Source organism: Aspergillus japonicus (assembly GCF_003184785.1).
Source record: "Aspergillus japonicus CBS 114.51 unplaced genomic scaffold BO86scaffold_2, whole genome shotgun sequence".
In the NCBI taxonomy this organism is placed as follows: domain Eukaryota; kingdom Fungi; phylum Ascomycota; class Eurotiomycetes; order Eurotiales; family Aspergillaceae; genus Aspergillus; species Aspergillus japonicus.
The window spans coordinates 921,909-944,216 of record NW_020291639.1 but is presented as its reverse complement, the minus strand read 5'-3'; the positions used below and the strand labels follow the sequence as shown (position 1 = coordinate 944,216).

Here is a 22,308-nt window from a genome sequence, read left to right as displayed (position 1 = left end):
GGTGATGGTGAAGCGGGGGCAAAGGGCGAGGAAGCGAGGGGTAATGAGCAAAACCCGTCGGCAGTTCTCGCAGACAATATCTTTTTAAACAGGCATATGCAGCTCGACGTAGTTTCAAGTCGAGAAGAGTCTGGAAAAGATGAGAAATGGCACCGGATGACAGTGCTTGGGCAGAGGAAAGGGATTAGAAACAAGGCGAACCTCGACTGTCAGATTTCCGTCATCACCGGGCACCTGACTTGGGCTTTGTTGCCTCTCCTTCCGGCCTGCTCGTCGGGCCGGTTTCGGAAGTCCCCGGAATGGCTTAGTGTACAGGGATTGCACTCGCGATTCTGTCGGGTGGTCGTCATCCTGAGTCAGCACGGCAAATCTCATTCCCGAACCGCAGTACTCAAACCTACCCCAGATTCACAAAAGATTTATGTCATGACTGAGTCAGCGGACATAGCAGCACGTGACTCGCTTGTCCTGGCTTAGGGTTGGGCGAGGCGCACAACAACCAGTCGGGCGGGCACGCTAGTTAGGGCTCAGGCGGGCACGCTGTCTCCTCCATCCTCGAAACAGTTGCTGTGCATTTTTACTTCCCAGCCCAGAGTCAAGGACAATTGCTCCGCCCGCGTTCATCCCTCTCTCCTCATCGTCACCCAGACTCCAACATGGCTGAGCAACTGGTCCTCCGCGGCACCCTCGAGGGTCACAATGGCTGGGTTACCTCCCTGGCTACCTCCCTGGAGAAGTAAGGGCACACCAAACACACATACCGAAAAATTACCACACAACCCCAATCGAAGTGCGATTTTTGTTTGCGAATCTGCGAGGAATGGTGCAGGGCGATGGAACAATTCTATATATGCTGCGCCCCCCAAAAAGCCAAAATAAGAAGAACGGATGTTTGGAGTGGTATATATAGGTTGTTTGATTGTCTGCAGCAGGAATCATGAAATGATGGCAACAAAATCGCACTAGGTTGAGAAAAAAATGATAGTTGATATGGACAACATGAGTTCTGACATTTTCTTGTTCTTGTGACTTCTAGCCCCAACATGCTGCTCTCCGCCAGTCGCGACAAGACCCTGATCATCTGGAACCTTACTCGCGATGAGCAGGCCTACGGTTACCCCAAGCGCAGCCTTGAGGGCCACTCTCACATCGTCTCTGACTGTGTATGCTACCGATCTCCGTTCCATTCTCCAACCACCCGTGTTCAACCCGAGGGCCAAGCGACTGCCACTCAAGGCTGTTCGAGATTAGGGAAAGGGCCAAGAAAGAAGGAAAGAAGGAATGATGGGCTGACCGTGTGCGGGCTTCGTTTGTATAGGTGATCTCCTCCGACGGTGCCTACGCTCTGTCCTCCTCCTGGGACAAGACCCTCCGCCTGTGGGAGCTCTCCACTGGTGAGACCACCCGCAAGTTCGTCGGCCACACCAACGACGTCCTCTCCGTCTCCTTCTCTGCCGACAACCGCCAGATTGTCTCCGCTTCCCGTGACCGCTCCATCAAGCTCTGGAACACCCTCGGTGACTGCAAGTTCACCATCACCGACAAGGGTCACTCCGAGTGGGTCTCTTGCGTTCGCTTCAGCCCCAACCCCCAGAACCCCGTCATCGTCTCCGCCGGTTGGGACAAGCTCGTCAAGGTACGTTCCATTGTTCGGGTTGCGTCGGTTATTTTCTCTTCGATTCGTCCAGAGGATGTTTGCATATCTACGTATTTGCTACTTCAGAGCCTTCTGGCCATGAGACAAACAATCACCCAATGCCTGATGGACAATCGACATGTATTTGCTTTTCTGTGCTTGCGAGAATGGTGGAATTTGAAATTCGGATCCAGCCAATGTTTGGTTTTCTACTTCCAGAAACTAACCCGAAATTGTTAAATAGGTTTGGGAGCTCGCTTCCTGCCGTCTCCAGACCGACCACATCGGTCACACCGGTTACATCAACACCGTTACCATCTCCCCCGATGGATCCCTCTGCGCCTCCGGTGGCAAGGACGGTACCACCATGCTCTGGGATCTCAACGAGTCCAAGCACCTCTACTCCCTCCAGGCCGGTGACGAGATCCACGCCCTCGTCTTCTCCCCCAACCGCTACTGGCTGTGCGCTGCTACCGCCAGCAGCATCACCATCTTCGACCTCGAGAAGAAGAGCAAGGTTGACGAGCTCAAGCCCGAGTTCATCGAGAAAGGCAAGAAGAGCCGCGAGCCCGAGTGCATCAGCTTGGCCTGGAGCGCTGATGGCCAGACTCTGTTCGCTGGTTACACTGACAACAAGATCCGTGCCTGGGGTGTCATGTCGCGGGCATAAATGTGCTCCACCCACCTTTTTAAAGCTTAATTAGGATCTTGGCGGGGCGGAAAAGTGTGAGAGGAGAGAGAGAGAGACAATATCAACTTGAACTCATGTTTGTTATTTTTTTTCTTTTTTTTTTTTCCCAAGATCAAAAATAAAAAAGGGCAGGCATTGGTTTGGGATGTATGAGCCATGAGCAAATGATAAAAAAAGCACTCTGGGTTTTTCTTTCCGCCTGGTGTTTCTAACTCTCACTCACCCACCCAACTCACCCTACCCTTCACCTCCCCGATTATCCCCCTCTATACCCATCCCGTTCATTCGGGCTTCTTTCCCCGGGTTATCATTTCTCTCTCTTCAGCATGTCTACCTCTTACGCAATTCGTGGCTCTCAAAATCCCGATGAATTGTCTGGGGGATCTTCTGAAGTATGAGATGTGGATTGTTCGAATACCATTCAAAAGACGTTAAAAACTTATATCTCTGCCCCCTTTCCCCGGAGCCTGATGTAATTGGTGTCGTAGTGTTCTAGACTTCATGTATAAGTTCGTACTCTCTCGATGAAGTCATAGTCCTGTCAGTTAGAGCAATACTTCAAGTCCTGCAGTAGACTTCGGCCTACTGTCTAGATCGTCCGCACGCCTATTTCGAGCACCACTACGCACTTACTAGATCTACACGGGCTTCCGAAAGAGGAAGCGGCAGAAGGAACATGGAGATCGGGGCGGTCAGAACAACCTCCCCTCGTTCGCCAGGCTTCGTAGGATTATTACCTTCGAGACATTCTTTACGTTTGTTAGATGCACATGCACCGGGTCAAGACCACCAGAGTCGAATAATGTACATTTTGTGGGAGATGTGTATGCAAGGCCACGGTTAACCCAGCCTAGCTAGCGTTAGCTGATGACGAGGTCCTTCATTGCGCCTTGATCTCTTTCAGCGCCGCCTTGACCCCCTCCACCAAGCCGGGCTCCTCCAGGCGCTGCGCGATGCTCAGGGCGTCTCGGTAATGCTTCCTGGCGACGTCCGGCTTGTTCTCCAGCCGAGCCAGCTCGCCGAGACTCTGCAGCGCGGCCACGCAGGCCTCGTTACATTCCGCCTCCTGGCCCTGGGGGTCAATCTTGGCCGCGACGTCGCGGGCCTTGTCGAGCCACTGGCGGGCCTGCGCGATCACCTGCTCGCGCGGGGCCCGCATCCCGGCAATCGGCTTCGGCGCCGCGGCGATCTCGCCCATGGTGGCGCCGATCGAGGACATGAGGAACGGTTGCTTGCACGTCGGGGCGTCGCCCTCCGCGGCCTTCATCACGTCGCTGGCCCGGATGAACAGCGGCAGGCAGAGATCGTACTTGCCCTGGGTGAAGTACAGGTCGGCCAGATCCTTGAGGGCGACGGCGATCTCCTCGAGGTTCATCCAGCCATCGTCCTCCTCGCTAGCTTCGGCGGTGGTGGCTGGTGCCTTCGTCTGGTTCCCCACGGGGAGGCCCAGGGCCACCCGACGGTTCATCTCGGTCAGGCAGAGCTCCACGGCTTGCCGCTGGTTCTCCTCCGCCTTCTCGAGATCCTGCATGTAGTCGCTCTCGTAGAGCTCGGCCAGCTTCATCGACATGCCGACGCACTTCTTGAGCACCTTGCTCTGCTGGCGGTCCTCCCACGCCTGAAACTCGGCCTCCTTGGCTGGGTCCGGGGTATTTTCGGGTTGCTCGTCGGACGAGGCTCCGACGGCCTCTCCGGTCGCCTGGCGGATGCGCTTCTCCACGGCTTCCTTGCTGGTGTCGTTGGGATCCACGGGCGTGGTCACCGTCGGCTTCTGCGGGAGCGAACGGGACCGCCGCGTGCGATACACCCAGGCCAGCGCCCCGGCCCGCGTCTGCTCCAGCACCTTCACCGCCGCCGAGACCAAGCCGGCCTTCTCCAGCATATGCGACACCTGCAGGTGGACTCCAAGGACTTCGTCCGAGTACTGGTGCAGCCCCATCTCGAGCCCGATGTGGATCGCGTCCTTGTACGCCGCCATCGCCTTCTGCGGCTGCAGGTCCACGTCCGTGTAGTAGACCGCCGTGCGCAGCCGCTCCGCCATCGGCGGCGGGAACTTGGTGTACTGCGGTGCGACCTGCGTCACCTCGACGTAGGCGATGTAGGCGAACAGGCAGGTGGCGCTGAAGACGGAGAGGAGGGCCAAGGGGAGCACGATCGGGTTCTTGCGCCAGATGTCCTTGCGGGCTTTGCGGAAGCCGAGCTTCCATTTTTGGGCCGTGGTGAGCGTGCGCCGGCTTGCTTGGGTGGTGGTGAAATTTGTGAAATGCGAGAAGAGGGGGGTCGTCGTGGCTGGGAGGCGCGGTTGGGAGGCGATGCGTGTCGTTGAAAAGGGATGGCGAGCATTCTGGGGTGTGAGGGTTCGGATTCGGGGGAGGGCGCTGGTGGCGCGCCGGGAGAGCGTGCTGAGCATTGTTGCGGTTTGTCTTCAATATCTGTGTGGGTGTTGATATCAGAAGAGTATTTTTGATAAGATGCGTCAAGGTTCGTCTCCTCAATTGATGATATTCGGGGAGAGGAAGCGTGGATGTGAAGAAGAGGGGATAAGTGAGTGTATGGAGGCAAGATTGCAAAGACGACAAGCAGCGGAGCGGAGGTTGTCGGCGGGACGATTTTGTACGGCCTAAAGCGGAATGGTCCGAGCTTCTCCTCCGCCGCCCTGCGCTGAATGACATGACGTCGGATATACCCTCTGTCAAGGTAGTCTCTCCATCTGCATTCATCGCATGATCTTTGATCTTAAATCTACTTGAGCGTCAGAACTACCAAAGGCATAATGTGTGGACGATACGCACTAGGCGTGGTACGTAACCCCAACACATCTATTTCACCCCCACCCCGCACTCCTCCCCCATATATACATTTATAGTCCCGAGTGAATCAGTATTCAGTCCACAATGAGCTAACCACAGCACAACCCCCACACGAAAAGCGCATGAACTTCGTCCAACGCCGTCTCCAAGAACAGGGCATGCCCGTCGACGAAGTCCCAGACGACGACGAAGTCCGCGAAACCTATAACTTCGCGCCGGGGAACAATGGGGCCGTGTACCGCGTGGAGGAAGCACCCACTGGCGCAGTGAGGCACGAGCACCGACACCAGCAGCAGCATCAGCCACCCGAGCACGACGACAACGAGACCCCTACTCACCCCCAACAAGACCCTAGCGCCACCACCCAATCGTCAGGTAATGAGAACGTCAGCAACCGCCCCCGCTACAAAATTCAAAGCATGCGATGGGGCCTGATCCCGTTCTGGACGAAGCGCAAACCCGACTACGGCTCGCTGATGCGCACGATCAACTGCCGGGACGACTCGCTGCTCGAGGACCGCGGGATGTGGACGTCGATGAAGCGCCAGAAGCGCTGCGTCGTCGTCTGCCAGGGGTTCTTTGAGTGGTTGAAACGGGGCCCGGGCGGGAAGGAGAAGGTCCCGCATTTTGTGCGCCGAGGGGATGGGGATTTGATGTGTTTTGCCGGGTTGTGGGATTGTGTGAGGTATGAAGGTGAGTTTTTTTTTTTTTTTTTGTTTGTCAACCCCCCCCCCCCCCCCGGCTTTTGAGGGGCGGGGGGAGGTTGTGATCCGTACGTGGGGTTGCAAGCTGATGGGATGAGGGCATAGGGTCGGATGAAGAGCTCTATACGTTTACGATCATTACGACATCCTCGAATCCGTATCTTAAGTTTCTGCATGATCGGATGCCTGTGATTCTCGAGCCTAATAGCGAGGAGATGAACCGGTGGCTGGATCCGGGCCGGACTACGTGGTCCAAGGAACTGCAGGCCATGTTGAAGCCGTACGAGGGCGAGTTGGAGTGTTATCAGGTGCCGAAGGAGGTGGGGAAGGTGGGCAACAACTCCCCGGACTTCATTGTGCCGGTGAACAGTAAGGAGAATAAGAGCAATATCGCCAATTTCTTCGCCAATGCCAAAAACGCTGCGCCGGAGAGTGGTCGTGGTTCGTTGAAAGAAGAACCGGACGACAAGACCGTCAAGGATGAACCTGACGATCGAGACACGGTGGACACCGAGTGGACTGAGGACAATGCGCCGCTGCCGGCTACGGGGGTCAAACGGGAGCATCCGGCAGAGAGTCCTGCGGAGGTCGAGGATGAAGTTGCGAAGAGGCAGAAGACTCAGCCTAGCCTGGCAGCCTCGCCGGTTAGGGGCACCGAGCAGAAAACGAGTCCAACGCAAGCACCGAGTCGAGGAAAGCAGATGCGAAGTGCAACTCACAATCAGAAACCGGCCAAAAAGCCCCAGCAGAAGAAAGCGGCGGCAGGGACTCAGCCCATAACGAATTTCTTTCAAAAGTGAAGTTGATTTTCTCATCTGGCTTGGCGGCGAAGTATATTTTTGGCGTTGCTTTGGTCGTCTGCAATTAAGAGCTGGTCTCTGAGCGGCGTTGTTCCATTTTTATTTGGGGGGAATATTTTACAGGTTGTGTCAACTGTCCAGCAGTTTTGGATCAGTGCAGTCTTTTAAGACGGCATTGAGGACAGCATGAGTCTATTGTACATGGTCACTACCGACGGAGACTGATCCCGTCTCCTGCTGGCGCAGCTTTTGCACCAGCTTTTCTCGCAGAAATGGGCTCAGCCCCAGACTGTTATACTCTGGTTAGTGTTGGGTCCAAAATGACGGTGCTTGCATGACTTACATTCCATCCCGAGTCACAACGCGATACGTCCCTGTCGGTTGCGTCAGCTTGGGTCGGTGAAGAGCTTTTCGTGTATCGGAGTACATACCGCTCGACTGGTAGTTACCGTTCCCACCCACGAAGTTTCCTTCCCCGTCGACTTCCAAGCTCCCGAAGATATCTTCCGGCCTATATTCACTCGATCAGTCGTTGGTTTACACCACAAGCCGGACACCATCCATACCAAGCGATACGGCCATACTCAGGTGGCCGTCGGTTGTCCGAAAGATGAATCCAACCACCTCTCCCAGCCGAGCCAGCGCCGCCTTGACCACTGGCTCCGCCGCTGGAATCGCCCTCGCTGCGGCGTTTCCTCGTACGTCCCCCAGTCAAAAGCACCCCGCCGGTGCTCAGATTAGCTCCTGACGTAGACACCATGACCTGTGCTTGCGATATAGCGTCGGGATCTTTGTGGCCATGCTCAGTCATGACATCTTGCAAAGTTTCCAGGAACTTAGGGTTCTCTTTGAATGAGTCTGGCGTCGGAGGTAGTTTGGATGAGACACCGATGGCCAGGTCGGGATTGGTTGGCTCAGAAGGGAGCAAGGACAGTATGTTGGTGCCATTCTTGGGAAACACGTACTATGAAAGATTGTGAGCATAAAAGGGGCACAAGAGAAGCAAAATGGCTTCTACTAAAGTTCGCGACGCTGCGCTAATGGCTTGAAGGATACACTTACTATGTGAGGATTGCCTTCCAAGGTCGACACAGAGCGAATCTGTGCCCACCGGGGCATTTGGCGCACTGAATTCCTGAGAGAGAACATGCTGGGGGAAGAAAAAGAATCAAAAATTAATGATCCTGGTGGTATCTTCGGACACTGAGTCGAAACAATAAATGGAGCGCAAGCTTGAACCGATGACGATTGTAGAGCAAACCAGACAAACTCATGTGATTGCGCGTTTTCGGGCGGGCTGGAAGCAGCTCCGCCCGCATTGAATGAATGACCTTCTTCCATGTCCTTGTCAACTTAGCGGTTCCGTGGGGGGTTTTCCTTCCTCTCTCTCTCTCTTTCCTTGCTTCTCAATTGATGTTCAGTGTTTGTCGAGTCCTTTCCTTGCAAATATCATCTGAGTGGTTGTAAAAGCTCGTTGTTTCTTTTCGTTACCAGCTGCATTCCTGCGTAAAGAACGATTTGAGTCCGTATGGCTCTATCTTAGCAAGTGTGGTTCTATTCTCTTATTGTGATACCTGGGTCCAAGTTTCGCACCTCTCAGCCTGCCTCCTTCTCTTCTTGATCGCATAAAGTGCAGACTACGATTTCTACTACGGCCTTGCCTACACAAAGAGAGCCCGTCATGGCGACGCCATCGTCCAAGCCGAACCCAGGAGCAACACCGACTTACCTGACTTCCTCGCCTCACCCAGCTGGCGCGCACCCAGCCCGCCCCATCGCGCACAAGTCACCCGCAGGGAGAACCCCCTCGGTCTCCGGACCGGGCGGTCACATCCAGCCCCCCAGCAGCAGCAACCCCGCCAACGCCTCGGCGCACCACTATGCCACGCCTCTCGCGGCGACGGCCGGGGCCGATGACCCCGTCACACTGAGCTCGCCGTCGGCTCTGCTGGCGCTTGGCGGCTACAGCGGGATCAGCCCGTCGCCGGCCGGCCACGACGGCGGCCTGGTGGGCGCGGGGATGAACGACAGCGACATCCAGGCGCTGGGCATGCCGGGCCTGAAACTGGGCGGCGGTGGCGGCGTGCGGGACAACGACGAGGAGCGGAAGAGACACATTGAGGATGTGGTGCAGCTTTTGCGGACGCGCATCGCGGGCCGCGGGGTCTGCCGCGAGGGCATTGAGCGCTTGGGCCAGCTCGAGGGGTTCGAGTCGATCTGGCAGGAGGACAGCCTCAGCATCGCCGGCAACTTTGTGGACCTCGAGATCGAGTTCCACCGCGGCCACAATGTCGTCAAGGAGGTCAGTCTGAGCTACGTGACGCCCGAGTCGACGGACGGGGAGCAGCGCGAGGAGGCGACGGCCGTGCTGAAGCGCGACCTGATCCAGTCCCCCGCGGACGGCGAGCGGGGCGCGTGGAAGCCGCTGACCGGGTTCCATGAGAACCTGCAGTGGCTGGCGCGCCACGATAGACTCAGCCAGGAGGTCAACTGCTTTGAGGCGATCGAGGGCTTGTATGAGAGCCTGAAGCGCGTGTGGGAGGCGGAGTGGGATCAGCGCAAGTTCTTGGGCGTCTACGACCACCTATGCAGCGGCTGGGTCGGTCGGCCGTCTCTGCACAAGGGGGGTCGCGTGGGGCTCGGCCTCGATTACTGGGTGCAGCAAGCGCGGGTCCTAGATGCGAAGCAAGCGAAGCAGAAGTCCGCCTCCTCCGACGAGATGGCCGTCGATCAGCCGGCGGAGGAGGACGAGGCCGGGCGAAAGGGCAAGTGGAGCGTTGTGGTTGAGTGCGAGGAGGGATATCCGTCTCTTCGCGTGTCGAAAGACTGGGTTGCCGCGGAAGTTCTGACGAAAGTCCACAATGGCGAGAATGGTCCCTCCTCGAGTGAGTCAGCCGAGTCTTCTGAGGGAGTTGTGGTCAATTGGGCCGAGCCCCCCGAAACCGTGATTGCGGCCGCGCAAGGGCACTCGGACGCCATGGCGCTCGACTCGAACATGCTGGGCTCTTCTGCGCCCAACCGCCGGTTTGTAGCTAGGATGGAACCCCCGCTGGATCTACCAATCTTGGCCGCGTCAGATATCTACCGTCATCTCGGCATGCAGTTGCCCCCTGAATTCAAGATGGTCACATACGATGGGCTGTTGGCTCCTGGCTGGTCGCCATTATCGGCGGCCGGTGCGATGGGACTGGGACCGGAAGAAGCATCGCAGCTTGGGCGCAGAAGCCGTAGGCTATCGTTGCAGACCATTGACAAAGATGGCAAGCCGTGCAAGAAGCAGCATTGCTACACGTTCCAGCCATTTGAATCTGTCGCAGGTCGGACCCTGCGAGACATTCCGTTCTCGCACCCAAGACAGCTTGCAGACATACTTCCGGTACGGATCCTCTGTTCTAATGTGCCTATCACGTGGGTATACTAATTCTTTAATCTTTAGATCTTACGACAGTACGCGTTTCTGGCGAATCTGATCCGTGGCATCTTCACGACCACGACCAAACCCGACAACGACAAACTCAATGCACAGGAAGATCTGCTCAAAGGGTTCTTCAATCTCTCGAATGCGAACAAATCGCAGACGATAACCAAGGGTGACATCATTATTCTCAGCAATGACGATCCCAACGAGAGGAGGTTAAATTCATTGCTTGGAGGCTTTGGACAAGCTGGAGGCTTTGGACAAGCTGGAGGCTTTGGACAAGCAGGTGCCCATACTATAGGCAAGGGGAAAGGTGCTATGGACGGAAGATCTGACGATGATTCGACCACCGAAGATGACGTCAAAGTAGACGTGACCTTGCGTACGCAGCTCGGTCAAGCCCCGGTCATCATGCTTCTGTTTACTGTGGACAACCTTGAAGGAAAATCGACACTGGACCAAGAATATTCTGCGCTGAGCAAAGTCTCTGTCAGCCTCGAAGTTGGACTCAACGGTCGCGTGTCCGTCATCGACATGACTGGTTTGTTTGACGATGAGAACACCAGTATGGACCAGATGGACACTCAAGCAAGCGGAGGCCATGACAATGAGATATCTGAGTTGCAGAAGACCATCGCGAGGGTGTTAGAAGTCTCGCAAGACCTGGGGATTCTGGTAGAGTGGGTATTACGATGGGCCCGGCAGCGCAAGAGCCGCTGATAGCTTGACCCCCCAGACCGGGGTAGGTCACGGATATGCTGCAACCGCGGTGTGTGGGGAAGAGTCGTCTTCAGATAGTGACTTGTCGATTGGCAATCGGACGAGGCGGTGACGTAATAGGGATGGCCATGCGTTACCTGTCCTATCTCTCTCTTTCTTTGTGCATGGAGGCTTGAACAAGCTTTGCTGGCCATTCTGGAAGCAGAATCTCCGCCGTTTGCTCGAATTCAGTCCCAATGCAGTGTCTGCATGGGGCGAACGGGGACCGCCAGATCCCAATTTGGCGACTCTGATCTGCATGGGACTGGGACTCGTCTGGTGCTATCTGGGCCTAGCCGGATGTGGAAGAGACGATGCTCAGCTCAGACTCCCGAGTCTGCCCCAGTGGTTCCATGTGAGATCACAGAGCTGCGTCACGTCATGTGCCATGAGATCGTGCAGCGTGGGGATTGCTCCCTCGGCCCCAGGGGCCTTGGACCAGCCGAGGACCAGGGGGATACGAGCGTCTCGAGCCGAACGATACCACGATCGATATTTGCAAAATGGGCCGTCCGCTCCGGCGGAACATGATTGATTCCTGGGCCATTGTACCTGCAGGACGTCGCTAGCTCTGCCTCTAATATAAGACAGGATCTTACTTCCCATGGTACTGTACTACATACTTTATAAGTTAATACCTACATCCTATGTAAGCTGGCATATACCCATCGAATCCAGGCACGCGCCACAAGTGTTAGAAACAATCCAGTAAAAAGCCCGAAAAACCGGCCGTAACCGAACGGGGGCTCCCCAACTTCTGGGAAGGATTGAAGAAGACCCTGAGTCGGAGGTTCCGCCCCTTGGAAAGGCGGCAAGACCAAAGAACGGGGCTGGCTGTAGGCTGGCTGTAGGCTGGCTGTACGGAGTACGGAGTCAGGCCAGGAACCCAGCAGGCTGATCGGATACCTCGCATTGTACGGAGTACTTCGTATTTCCACGAAAGTTCCGTAGAGAACTCATCTGCCAGAGGTCGATCAGTTGGACGGAGTACTCTGCAGATCAAGCCAACACTCTCCCGTCAGTTATAGTGTACGAACTCACGGAGTAGTATGAGGGATTTTCCCCCGTTGTTCCCGCCCATCATTCCTCTTCTTCCCCGGACATTTACACCTTCCCCAGCGAGACGCAAGGGGAGAGATGGAAATGGACGTGGAAAATGCAAGAGAATAGGTTTGAATTCAGCGGAGCACTGCTTGCAAATTTGGTGTTCTTCTGGGTTGGAGGTGTTGGTTGGTTCGCCGCCGGGGCTTTTTTTCCCGCGCGCAAAAACACTACCTACTAGGAGAAAGCATGAGCTGTCAAACGATTCTTTCCCTTTTCCCTGTTCCCCCAAATTCAATTTTTCCAATGGGACATCGCGAAGAATGCGGGAATTATTCATTCTGTTGTGCTCTATAACTGAGTTTTCTTTTTGATTTTTTTTTGATGCGGATCAACTGCGCGAATTACTCTCCTTGACTTTTGTCTGTAGGGGAGTGTCCATTCCTGCACCGTCAAGTAGTCTAATGAGTCTAACGAGTCTAAATGGGGGTGTATGTACAGTACAGCTGCCTAACTATGGAGCTTTTTTGTTCGGTTGTTTTGGCCTGAAATTTTTGGATACTCGGCTTAGCCAACATACGCTATTTAGCTCTATAGGGAGAGGTATTTTTGCAATTGAAACTGAAACTGAATCCATCCCTGAGGGAGTAAGGCTGCTTCCTGTTCTTGTGTTTCGGTTTTGGTTTGGTGTTTTACTTTTGTATATCTGATGAATTTGGGGATTGGGAGGCTACTCGGCTTGCTTAGATCGATTCTTCAGACATAAGCTCGGTGGGAGTCTCCGTAGTCATCTAATGAATATCTAGAGTATTATAATAACACAGTATGCGCGTATAACAAATCCGAGATAACCATCTCCCAAACAGTGCGCGGTCATGGACGCCATTGCTATAGTTCAATCGCTCGCCCGCTTGCTTGCTCGCGATTCGCGTCGGATGAATGAGTCACCAACCCCTCCCTCCCAAAGGAACCAGAAAAAAAAAATCTAATGCTGAGGACAAGCAAATCGGCACAGAAGCAGATCGTTCCTGTTCCTGTGCCTGTTCCTGTTCCTATCTACGGTCTTCAATCCGGATAAAAGTGGGGAGGGGAGGGACAGGGAATATGGGCTGGTCGATCAGAATGGGAGCTGTCATTTCGTTAGTTTGATGTACAGTACTGTACTGTGTGATGTACACTCACCACACAGTACTTCGAGTCAGGCCACGGGGGTTTTGTGCTGGTATCTTAGGAGAGGTAAAAGATGTGGCTGGGGTGGAGGATGAAGATATTCAGCTTTACAGGAACTGAGATTGGGCGGGTTGAAGGGTTGTTGGGTTGTTGAGGTGAGGATAGGATAGGATAGGATATAGATCTCCGACGCGTCTCTCAGATGGAGTACAGTGAGAGCATTGAAAATTATACCGATGTACTGAGTAAGTTTCAACCGGCAGCGTCGCAGCTTACCACTCTCTATTATGCATGTCATCCCACACCCGCTATACAGTCGGACATCTAGAACCTCGACCGACCGCTCTCTACCTACCCAACTAACCTTCCTTCAATCACCACCATCGCGTCTCGTATGCGTTCAGCGATTTTGCAAATTCTCCCATCACACAAAAATGGTAAACCTGACCAACTGCAATATACTTAGTCCAGTCCCGAAGAAGTACTAAACTATACTAATTCCTTCCACTATCAAAGGGATATCAGGTGTTCTTTCTCCCCCCTCAGGGATCCATACTGAGATCCACCCGCCAAATTAGTCCTTACCCGACGGCCGGCCCGGCCATCGCACAATCAACCATCTGTAGCTCCTATCAACTTCTGCTGTACCCGCCACACGGGCTCGATTGTCTTCAGCCAAATTCGCCGAGGTTCCTCTCCCTCGCGAGCATGGAGCGAGCGCAATTCTATACTTCCTGAACCCCAAGTCCAGAAACCTTCCTCCCCTCTAACTACACAGGCTGAAATCGGCCCGACACCAGTCAGCAGCGTTTGTCATGGCCCGGGGCAGGGAGCCAATCGGCAATGGACGATAAGAGGAGACAGGCAGCGGAGAAGGTGATTGATCAGGAGGCGGGGATCTACAGCTGGTCCCATGGCTGTGGCCATGTTTCCGATAAGCTGATTGTCTGTGGCTTTGGGCCGGTGAGGGATTATTTCCCCATTTGTTTCCAGATGCTGCACTCGTCGCTTGAAAGGGCGCATCTCCACGACTCCACCCTGTGCGAAAATTGACGCCATGGCTCGATAATCGGGGATGATTCGTGCCTGACCGCGACGACTGCTCTTTTTTGTTGGCAGTCAAATTTGCAATCCTGGATGTTGTTGTTGGATCGTTTCATTCATCACAAGAGTAATGTAATGAATGGAATCAAAAATATTCCTCCTCCGGTCCGAGTTGAGACAGGAATGGTGTAACCGTGTACGGAGTACGAAGTACTGCTCAGCCTCAGGTTTCTTGAGCCTGCGCCACAATCAGGAGTCACAATTTGAAACCACTGCCCATCTATTCCTGGCCTTGACCGCCTCCGCAGACGATACGGAAGCCTGTTTATAGAAACATTGTCTCGCCGTAGGCGCTGCGACTATTGCCGCGATTGCGTGGAATTAAGCTATGATGCTTGGACGAGTTTCCCATGACATCTGAGCGATCAGAAGGACGAGGCTCTCTCGTCGGGTGGAGGCCTGAAAGAACCTTGACGACATCCACAGGGCTGATCGAGGAGAACAGGAAAGGCAGCCACTCATTCTTGCCCGGATTCCTGAATCTCCCGGCTTAGCCCTGTTACCATTTGTCGCAGAATACCCGGGGAAGGGCAAGCCATAATGATGACGATGATGCTGCGGGAGCCCCTCCCTTTGATCGGACACTAAGACACTTGATGAGGGTCGCCACTGCACTCACCTTGAGGCTTGAGAGAAGCAAAAGTCTGGGGGATAGACAGGGTAGCTGGATGGATAAGGGCTTCTTCCCTCCGGAACCACCCATCTGCCAGTCACCAAAGAACTCTTCTCTTCTCCCCTGCGCAGTCACCCCGTTCACCCCGTTCACCCGTCCATTCTTCCCTTCCCCCCTTTGACTTTACCCCCGTTGCCGGTGCAAGGAACCTTTTCCCCCTTTTCTTCGCCGTCTTGCACCCAAGGCGGTGGCAGGGAACGGCTGGGACTCGGCTGATTGTTCATATTAGTCACCCGAACCCAGAAATAACTGCCGTTAACATGGAAACATGGCCGGTCTCGGGGGTGACGACGGTGATGGTGACGCTTTCTTCGAGAATGGGTTTGCCACGCCCCACCGGACGCAAAAACTGGGTTGCCCGCGTGGTATTCGAATTACCGGCTGCCTGTATGGACTATGGAGGACGGACAGGCAATGCATTCCCCGGGGTAATAGCTGTCAACGAGGATAGGTAGACATTCAATCCTCAATTCTCTCCCCAAAGTTTTTCCACCACCGTGTATGGGGTGGGAGATTGGATCCGATCTGTGCGCGCTGCTCCCGACACGCTACACGGAAAAATCGAGAATTGACGCGGTCGAATTCCATCCATGCGCGATTAAAATGAAAACTCTTTTTTTCCCCCGTTCAGTCCGGCAGGCGCGCCAGGATCCACCCACGCGACTCATGGCGGGGTTTCGAGGGGCAGTCAGCGATAAGACATCCTCTCAATTTAGATAACCGCAAGGTGCAGTTTGACCAGTACGTATTGGGGTATCTGGTGCGGCGGTAACATCCTGGTACGGATTCCTGTGATATCAAAAGCGCCGCCTCGGTTGTTTTTCTTTGGTAGATTGGAGAAGAGCAAGGGATCAGTTTAATCCCAACTCCTCGATGGCAATATGGTCTGACTCCAGCCACATGTGTCCTTTGCGATAAGGCAACGGAAGATAGGATGCGGCAGCCTGAGTGCCTCTCAGGTGCTTCCTATCAAGTATCAACTCTATCCTATCCATGCCATGGCGCTCTGCCAATAAAAACCCCGGTCATTGCGATTAGGCGCAGGTCACGTCCGAGCTATTCGGGTCCTGCAGCTGATATGCATGGGGACTGACGTCTGCTTGATATTGATAATAGGTTTTAGCAACCATTTCGTGTTGCTATCTCTCAGCCACCAGGGATAGGAAGGTCAGCAAAAAGAAGGCAGACGAAGAGTTGGCTCGGTATGTCACGGTCTTGATGATGGAGGGGGAGGGAAAGGAAGTCAAGAAATACTGGTGGTCAGCCGACATGGAAAGAGGTGCGGCCTGCCAATTATCAGCCCTGATAGTACTTTCGTTGCTTCTGTGCTTCCTGTCTGTCTGATAGGGATAGATGGATCCAGGTCTGAACCCAGATCACCGTCGCGTGGGGGGCCCAGCATCGAAGATGATCCATCTGGGGAAGTCCAACCGCTTCCGGCCTGACCTGGGTTATCATTATCAACGAAGGGCTTTACCTATCAGAAACGAAGAAGATAGGATTACACGGCGAGGAAGAGAGAGACCATGATAATTGTAGATTAATGGCGTGTGACAGGCAGTTTCCTTCCTTTCGATAGCTTCAATTGCGCATCGAGATTACCCGTTCGGGTAATATCCGTGCTGGACTGACCGCTGCATTCTACGAATAACTTTAGCTCGAAAAGTCTATCGAACGGAGAGTCGCAATTGCCTACACACACTACTGTTGGCTGTCATTGTTATTTTACAAAACCTTTTGACGGTGAACTGGCTGACATAACTACGACGACTGCCAGCGTAGGTAAGAAGAATCTTGACATCGGGAACAGCGAGTGGTCGAGGCTGGCCCATTGACAGAATGCGGGCGCAGTGATGGGTGGCGCCTCCGAGCCCTGGTCAATCCTGCAGCCTTGGTTGCATTGTGCTGGTTGAAGATGTGTCGCATCTCTGGAAGCTGTCGACTTGGTAGAACTGAGGAAGAAAATGAAAGAGAGAGAGAAAGAAAGAGTAGGGGTAATCATTGTAGAGAGAGCAAGAAGGACAGACGATAAACCAACCTCATTATTGATGCGCATCTCAAGTTTGCAAGTGCAAGTATAAGTGCAAGTGTAAGTGCAATGGAGCGATAAATTACCAGGTCCCAAGACCGTGCCCAACCGGAACGGTAATTTTCAGTACGGCCAGGTTTATTTTTGAACTTTCTTTTCCCAGAATGGAAGTGGAAATGGGTGGGACTGGAGTCTTTTTTGGGAAATGGGAATGGATTTTTGCCTCTCTCTCTCTCTCACTTTGCCGGTAGCCCCAGGCCCGGCCGACCACAGGTTTTGATTGAATGAATCAATGAAATGATTAAATCGGTTTAGAAATTCAGAACATGGGAAAAAGGGAAAAAAGGAAAAAAAGACGCGCCCGCCGCCTTTTTCGCTCTCCTTCCCGAAAGAAAAACTTATTCTCTTAAATTTAAAGGATATCCTCCCCCCACCCAAACTCCCGCTGTGACTTACTTTCTCCATTCTCATCCCATCATCTCCTCTCCGCCATACTTTATCATCTCTCCCTCCCCCCATCCTTCACCTTCTCTCTCTATCTTCAAAGAGCAACGTTTGATCCTTCCGCCGCTCTCGCTATAAATCGCACTACATCAATCTTTTGATTGTCCTGTTTGTGTCGTTCGACTGTGATCTGAACAATCCAAGTCCACGAGCTTTGCACCTGCAAGCTTAATCGCTAAAAAGCATCCTTTGTTTTCTATCTTTCACACACACACACACACACCCACACACATATTCACAATGGTACGCATCCCTCGAGTTGCTTTGACAACTTCCCCGGTCATTCTTTGTCCGAATGCATGCACGGCAGCGACAAGAACTGCGCGCTGACTCATACTCTCTCCCACTGCAGGCTGAATCAACCACCATCTCCAACACGGAGAATGTGCGTTCTTGTCTCATTGCTACCTTACAAGATGTTTCTTGAACCGCATTGCGGTTCTAAGGAAATCTCATACTGACTGATGCGCTGGCAACAGCTCATGAAGTACATGTCCCTCGACCAGCGGGGTAACGTCCAGGCTGAGTACATCTGGATCGATGCCACCGGTGGCACTCGTTCCAAGACCAGGGTACGCCTCCCCTTTTTTTTTCTCCTGCTTCTTCATCTTCACCATTGCAGGTGACGCAGCGTGTGGGTTGGATCGCGCGGATGCGGAGAGAATGGGTGTTATCTGGAGGGAGAGAGCGATATTGCTGCTCCCGATAAGCCCTGCGCACGGGGATCCGACCCTGCACGCCCGCCCTGCAACCCACCTGCATTAGTATCACGTGATTCATCCACCCAAATATGAAACCATGACTAATCAATCTCTTCCACCCCCCACAGACTCTGTCCAAGTCCCCCAAGTCCGTTGATGAACTCCCCGAATGGAACTTCGACGGCTCTTCCACCGGCCAGGCCCCCGGTGACAACTCCGATGTCTACCTCCGCCCCGTTGCTATCTACCCCGACCCCTTCCGTCTCGGTGACAACATCCTCGTTCTGTGCGAGACCTGGGACTCCGATGGAACCCCCAACAAGTTCAACCACCGCCACGAGGCTGCCCGTCTGATGGAGGCCAACGCCAAGGAGGAGTTCTGGTTCGGTCTGGAACAGGAGTACACCCTCCTCGGTAACGATGGCTGGCCCTACGGCTGGCCTAAGGGTGGTTTCCCCGGTGCCCAGGGCCCCTACTACTGTGGTGTCGGTACCGGCAAGGTCTACTGCCGTGACATCGTCGAGGCTCACTACCGTGCTTGCTTGTACGCTGGTATCAAGATCTCCGGTATTAACGCCGAGGTCATGCCTTCCCAATGGGAGTACCAGGTCGGCCCTTGCCAGGGTATTGACAGTGAGTATCCCGTTTGATCGCCGTCTCGATCATCACATACTAATCTCTCTCACAGTGGGTGACGAGCTCTGGATGTCCCGCTTCCTCCTCCACCGTGTCGCTGAAGAGTTCGGCGTCAGAATCTCCTTCGAGCCCAAGCCCATCAAGGGTGAATGGAACGGCGCCGGTCTCCACACCAACGTCTCCACCGCCTCCACTCGTGCTGACGGAGGCATGAAGGCTATCGAGTCCTACATGAAGAAGCTCGAGGCCCGCCACGTTGAGCACATTGCCGTTTACGGTGAGGGTAACGAGGAGCGTCTGACTGGTCGTCACGAGACCGGCAGCATCGACAAGTTCAGCTACGGTGTTGCTGACCGTGGTGGCTCCATCCGTATCCCCCGCCAGGTCGCCAAGGACGGCAAGGGTTACTTCGAAGACCGCCGTCCCGCCAGTAACGCCTGCCCCTACCAAATCACTGGTATCATCGTGGAGACCCTTTGCGGTGGCAACTAAGTGCGTCTAGCACATTTACTCCAAATGTGAAAAACATTTCATCTTAGCGCTCGTATACCCTCCGGCGTCGACATGGAGTCAGATTGCGATGCAGCCTGGTCATGGGAGAGCAAACTATAGAATTTCGCTTCTTTCTTTCTCTCTTCATGATGGTACTTCGGAGTTTCTCTCGAACACTCTCTCGTGTGCCAGCGCCTGTTGATGCATTCGTTGTCCTGTTGCTGGTCTTGCATGTTTCTTTCTTACCTTGGGTTATGTGTTACGTATGGCATAGAGGACTGGTACTCGGAGGAGAACCGACGACGGTCTTTTGAAATTGAAACTGGGGATGAAACTGGAAGGATCAAATAGCTTCAAAGGCCGGAACCACGGTCAGTATTATAGTGTTCAAATAATCAATCGTTACGAATAAGCACATCCTCAGGATGTGAACATGTCAAGTCTTGCTTCTTTACCACTGCGCCTGATTGCGTCTCAACCAGATCGACTGTTCATCAAGTTCAACGTCAACATTTGCAATATGATACTAGAAATTAGATTACAATGATTTATAAACTCCCTGAACAGTCACATCTTCTTGGCGATTCATGCGATTCCCGTCCAGTCATACCACGTGATTACCATACCATGCTCGATGTTTAAACATCTCTTTTTTTGGGGCTCAAGGCCCATGCACCGGTCCTCAACATCATCGTCCGCATCATCAACCACCCCGCTTGAAGACCTTGAACAACCCGGCCCCCAAGCCATCCAGCCCCCGCTGCCGCGCCTCGCGCCTGGCCGCCCCATCCGCGGCCACCGCAGCCCCACCTTCCTTATCCGCAGTCTTCTTCCCATCCACGACGCGCAGCAGCACCTCCATGGTGACGGCGGCCAGAATGCTGGCGCACAGGATCCCGACCATGACGAGGTTGCTCTTGCGGTACTTGGCGCGGCCGGGGGCCTCGTAGTCGCTCTTCCAGCCCGAGTACAGGGCGTAGGTGGTCATGATACTGCCGAGGTTGCCGAGGCCGGAGACGACGGCGGAGGCGGCGGCGACGCCGACCTCGCCGTGGCGCGGCTGGAAGATCTCGGTCGTCCAGGTCATGGTGATGGGGACGGTGGGGCCCAGGCCGAAGCCCACGATCAGGAGGCCGCCGTAGCGCGGCCAGGAGTTGGTGGCCGTGCCGGCGTAGGTGGTCAGGAGCAGGCCCAGGATCTGCAGGAGGACCGGCACGGAGAAGAAGAGGGAGCGGTGGCGGTGGAAGCGGTCGCTGATCGGGGTGACGAGGAGGATGGCGATTAGGTCCATCTTTTTATTTTTGGTGTGGGGGGTTAGTTTTGGGTGTGCTGGGGGGTTTGGGGGCAGGGGGCAGGGGGCAGGGGAACGTACAATCCAGATCGGGGCCGTCAGGAGACTGAGATCGATCCCGTTCAGCGACGGGTTGATGCTCTGGATGATGACGGTGGCGTAACTCTGCGTGCCGATGCCCACGCCCACGACGCCAAAGTACATGATCAGCAGCGGCCACAGGCGCCAGTCCAGGAACACGTTCAGCAGGTCCTTCCACGTCCACTGCGCGCGGTGGTACACGCGCTTGAGGTCGTGGTAGTGGATCTCCGCGTCGCGGCCGGTCAACGCCGGCGGGCTGCGGGGGAACCACCACAGGTACTTGCGCGTCTTGGGCTCCGCGCCCGGCGCGAGCGGCCGGTCGGGCAGCCACCACAGGAGCAGGAAGCCGACGGCGGTCGTGATCACCCCGTAGACCAGGAACATCCACTGGAACCCGACCAGGCCGCGCTCGCCGTCCATCTTCTGGAAGCCGGCCGAGACCAGACCGACGACTGCGGCGGAGACCTGCGCGGCCGTGTAGTACTGGCCGATGCGTTTGCCGGTGCGCGAGGGAGGGTAGAACAGGGTGAGGTAGTAGGTCATACCGGGCCACATGCCCGCGATGACAATACCCAAGAGCAGACGGAGGAGGCTGATTCAAGGAAAGTGGTTAGCATGACTGCTGAGGGCAGGCAAAGAGAGGGGCATAAAACATACTATAAACTCCAGGCGGCTTTCATAGCCGTCATGCAGCTCCCGATAATTCCCACGCTAATGACAATCCGACTCATCCAGACGTGGGGACTCAGACGAGTCATGATCAGGTTGGAGGGCAAGTCGAAGATCACATAGCAGACATAGAACAGGGCGAGAGCGGTGGAGATCTGGTGTGGCGTCATGTTCAGCACCGAGCCCAGGTCATGACCCGAGCTCTCGTTCATGGTTTGCGCGAGGCCGACATTGGAGCGCACCGCGGCGCAGAGGAAGTAGAGCACCCAGAATGCGGGAATGATGCGGAAGTCTAGCTTTCTGCAGGGGTTCGATTAAAGTTAGCATGTCATGTCATGTTATGTCAGACGATGCAGGATAGCAAACACACTAGTACAACTAGTACAACTAGTTCGACTAGCAACCAACTGTTCAACTCACCTATAGATGCGCTCGATCTCGGCAAGGTCGGCCTCAGACTCGGGCTCACTGCCCGTCTCCAGGTCATTTGCACCCTCCCGACTGTCGAGCGACCGTTCGTGAATGCTCTCTGTGTTGGGTTGCTTGGTCACCCCGTGAGGGTGATCGGGGTTGGACTCTGCGAGGGACATCTTGGCGGAGGGGCCAGTAGGGGCGGTGATCCTTGTTGAGGTCCCAGGAATCGAAGCAGTGGTGGCGCGCGGTCGATGCCACGAGTAAGGATGCTTACTCTAGACTGCACGTGCAGGTATAAGATTGTTTGTCGGTGGTAGAAGTGATAGAGAGTTCACGGAAGAAAGAGAAGGTGGTTTGGCCACGAGGGGGAAACGAGCTGGGAACCCCGCACTTTTTATTCTCGGCGTTGGGGGGGGAGGAGAAGATGGCAGTGATCAGCCCTGGAATGGAGTTCGGAGATGGTCAGTCTTGGTCTGTTCTGCAGGCTACTGTGATTGATTGGGTTTGGCAAAGGAGGGGAGGGGAAAGATGCAGCTCGAGCACGAATAAACTTGCGATAACGTACCTGCAGTGCGACGGTCATGATGGCTAGCTCTAGAATTGACGACGAAAAGAGGCGAGGCAAACGCTATTAAGCAAGGGGAGAGGAGACAGGGGAAGATGAGAACCTGCAGGAAATGCCGAA

The 22,308-nt window shown here is 54.6% G+C and overlaps 9 protein-coding genes across 9 annotated transcripts; 4 read left to right on the top strand and 5 right to left on the bottom strand.

The window, feature by feature from the left end:
* The first annotated feature begins 547 nt into the window (after positions 1-547).
* cpcB (40S ribosomal protein RACK1) lies at positions 548-2,756 on the top strand. Its single transcript, XM_025671021.1, has 4 exons — positions 548-736; positions 1,037-1,163; positions 1,319-1,636; positions 1,881-2,756. Exons 1-4 carry the CDS (start codon positions 657-659, stop codon positions 2,304-2,306), a joined length of 951 nt encoding a protein of 316 aa, XP_025532954.1. The 5' UTR covers positions 548-656; the 3' UTR covers positions 2,307-2,756.
* A 330-nt stretch (positions 2,757-3,086) lies between these two features.
* BO86DRAFT_444799 (TPR domain protein) lies at positions 3,087-5,047 on the bottom strand (the record flags this gene model as incomplete). The annotated part of the gene is made up of 2 exons (XM_025676403.1): positions 3,087-4,565; positions 5,014-5,047. The coding sequence occupies 2 exons, from the start codon at positions 5,045-5,047 to the stop codon at positions 3,208-3,210; spliced, it is 1,392 nt and encodes a 463-aa protein (XP_025532953.1). The 3' UTR covers positions 3,087-3,207.
* BO86DRAFT_385048 (SOS response-associated peptidase) lies at positions 5,018-7,016 on the top strand. Its single transcript, XM_025671020.1, has 4 exons — positions 5,018-5,127; positions 5,257-5,830; positions 5,947-6,930; positions 6,985-7,016. The coding sequence occupies exons 1-3, from the start codon at positions 5,101-5,103 to the stop codon at positions 6,639-6,641; spliced, it is 1,296 nt and encodes a 431-aa protein (XP_025532952.1). The 5' UTR covers positions 5,018-5,100; the 3' UTR covers positions 6,642-6,930; positions 6,985-7,016.
* Positions 6,873-7,790, bottom strand: BO86DRAFT_328861 (uncharacterized protein; the record flags this gene model as incomplete). The annotated part of the gene is made up of 5 exons (XM_025668657.1): positions 6,873-6,930; positions 6,985-7,015; positions 7,073-7,152; positions 7,208-7,605; positions 7,704-7,790. Coding segments are annotated over 5 exons (654 nt in total), but the record flags the coding sequence as incomplete, so codon positions are not given.
* A 362-nt stretch (positions 7,791-8,152) lies between these two features.
* Positions 8,153-10,904, top strand: BO86DRAFT_77053 (RNA polymerase II mediator complex middle subunit MED1). The gene is made up of 2 exons (XM_025677658.1): positions 8,153-10,017; positions 10,078-10,904. Exons 1-2 carry the CDS (start codon positions 8,323-8,325, stop codon positions 10,777-10,779), a joined length of 2,397 nt encoding a protein of 798 aa, XP_025532950.1. The 5' UTR covers positions 8,153-8,322; the 3' UTR covers positions 10,780-10,904.
* Positions 10,905-11,430: 526 nt separating this feature from the next.
* Positions 11,431-12,506, bottom strand: BO86DRAFT_77060 (uncharacterized protein). The gene is made up of 2 exons (XM_025677659.1): positions 11,860-12,506; positions 11,431-11,778 (listed from the first exon to the last, which is right to left on the bottom strand). The coding sequence occupies exons 1-2, from the start codon at positions 12,197-12,199 to the stop codon at positions 11,513-11,515; spliced, it is 606 nt and encodes a 201-aa protein (XP_025532949.1). The 5' UTR covers positions 12,200-12,506; the 3' UTR covers positions 11,431-11,512.
* Positions 12,507-16,431: 3,925 nt separating this feature from the next.
* On the bottom strand, positions 16,432-16,859 carry BO86DRAFT_77035 (uncharacterized protein). Its single transcript, XM_025677657.1, has one exon. The coding sequence runs from the start codon at positions 16,806-16,808 to the stop codon at positions 16,527-16,529; it is 282 nt and encodes a 93-aa protein (XP_025532948.1). The 5' UTR covers positions 16,809-16,859; the 3' UTR covers positions 16,432-16,526.
* A 720-nt stretch (positions 16,860-17,579) lies between these two features.
* glnA (glutamate--ammonia ligase) lies at positions 17,580-19,168 on the top strand (the record flags this gene model as incomplete). The annotated part of the gene is made up of 5 exons (XM_025670465.1): positions 17,580-17,582; positions 17,692-17,724; positions 17,819-17,911; positions 18,169-18,673; positions 18,729-19,168. The coding sequence occupies 5 exons, from the start codon at positions 17,580-17,582 to the stop codon at positions 19,166-19,168; spliced, it is 1,074 nt and encodes a 357-aa protein (XP_025532947.1).
* A 375-nt stretch (positions 19,169-19,543) lies between these two features.
* BO86DRAFT_76937 (putative MFS transporter) lies at positions 19,544-21,945 on the bottom strand. Its single transcript, XM_025677656.1, has 4 exons — positions 21,630-21,945; positions 21,198-21,509; positions 20,541-21,132; positions 19,544-20,459 (listed from the first exon to the last, which is right to left on the bottom strand). The coding sequence occupies exons 1-4, from the start codon at positions 21,797-21,799 to the stop codon at positions 19,872-19,874; spliced, it is 1,662 nt and encodes a 553-aa protein (XP_025532946.1). The 5' UTR covers positions 21,800-21,945; the 3' UTR covers positions 19,544-19,871.
* Positions 21,946-22,308: the final 363 nt, after the last annotated feature.

Bases quoted from the DNA above. Each gene is read 5' to 3' on its own strand.
- cpcB (XM_025671021.1), top strand. From the start codon at position 657: ATGGCTGAGCAACTGGTCCTCCGCGGCACCCTCGAGGGTCACAATGGC. The intron at 737-1,036 runs GTAAGGGCACAC...TGTGACTTCTAG, and splicing joins CTGGCTACCTCCCTGGAGAA to CCCCAACATGCTGCTCTCCG. The intron at 1,164-1,318 runs GTATGCTACCGA...TCGTTTGTATAG, and splicing joins CTCACATCGTCTCTGACTGT to GTGATCTCCTCCGACGGTGC.
- BO86DRAFT_385048 (XM_025671020.1), top strand. From the start codon at position 5,101: ATGTGTGGACGATACGCACTAGGCGTG. The intron at 5,128-5,256 runs GTACGTAACCCC...CCACACGAAAAG, and splicing joins GACGATACGCACTAGGCGTG to CGCATGAACTTCGTCCAACG. The intron at 5,831-5,946 runs GTGAGTTTTTTT...ATGAGGGCATAG, and splicing joins GGATTGTGTGAGGTATGAAG to GGTCGGATGAAGAGCTCTAT.
- BO86DRAFT_77053 (XM_025677658.1), top strand. From the start codon at position 8,323: ATGGCGACGCCATCGTCCAAGCCGAACCCAGGAGCAACACCGACTTAC. The intron at 10,018-10,077 runs GTACGGATCCTC...TTTAATCTTTAG, and splicing joins AGCTTGCAGACATACTTCCG to ATCTTACGACAGTACGCGTT.
- BO86DRAFT_77060 (XM_025677659.1), bottom strand. From the start codon at position 12,199: ATGAATAATTCCCGCATTCTTCGCGATGTCCCATTGGAAAAATTGAAT. The intron at 11,779-11,859 runs GTGAGTTCGTAC...GACCTCTGGCAG, and splicing joins AAAATCCCTCATACTACTCC to ATGAGTTCTCTACGGAACTT.
- BO86DRAFT_77035 (XM_025677657.1), bottom strand. From the start codon at position 16,808: ATGATTACCCCTACTCTTTCTTTCTCTCTCTCTTTCATTTTCTTCCTC.
- BO86DRAFT_76937 (XM_025677656.1), bottom strand. From the start codon at position 21,799: ATGTCCCTCGCAGAGTCCAACCCCGATCACCCTCACGGGGTGACCAAG. The intron at 21,510-21,629 runs GTGAGTTGAACA...GAACCCCTGCAG, and splicing joins GAGATCGAGCGCATCTATAG to AAAGCTAGACTTCCGCATCA. The intron at 21,133-21,197 runs GTATGTTTTATG...TCCTTGAATCAG, and splicing joins AAAGCCGCCTGGAGTTTATA to CCTCCTCCGTCTGCTCTTGG.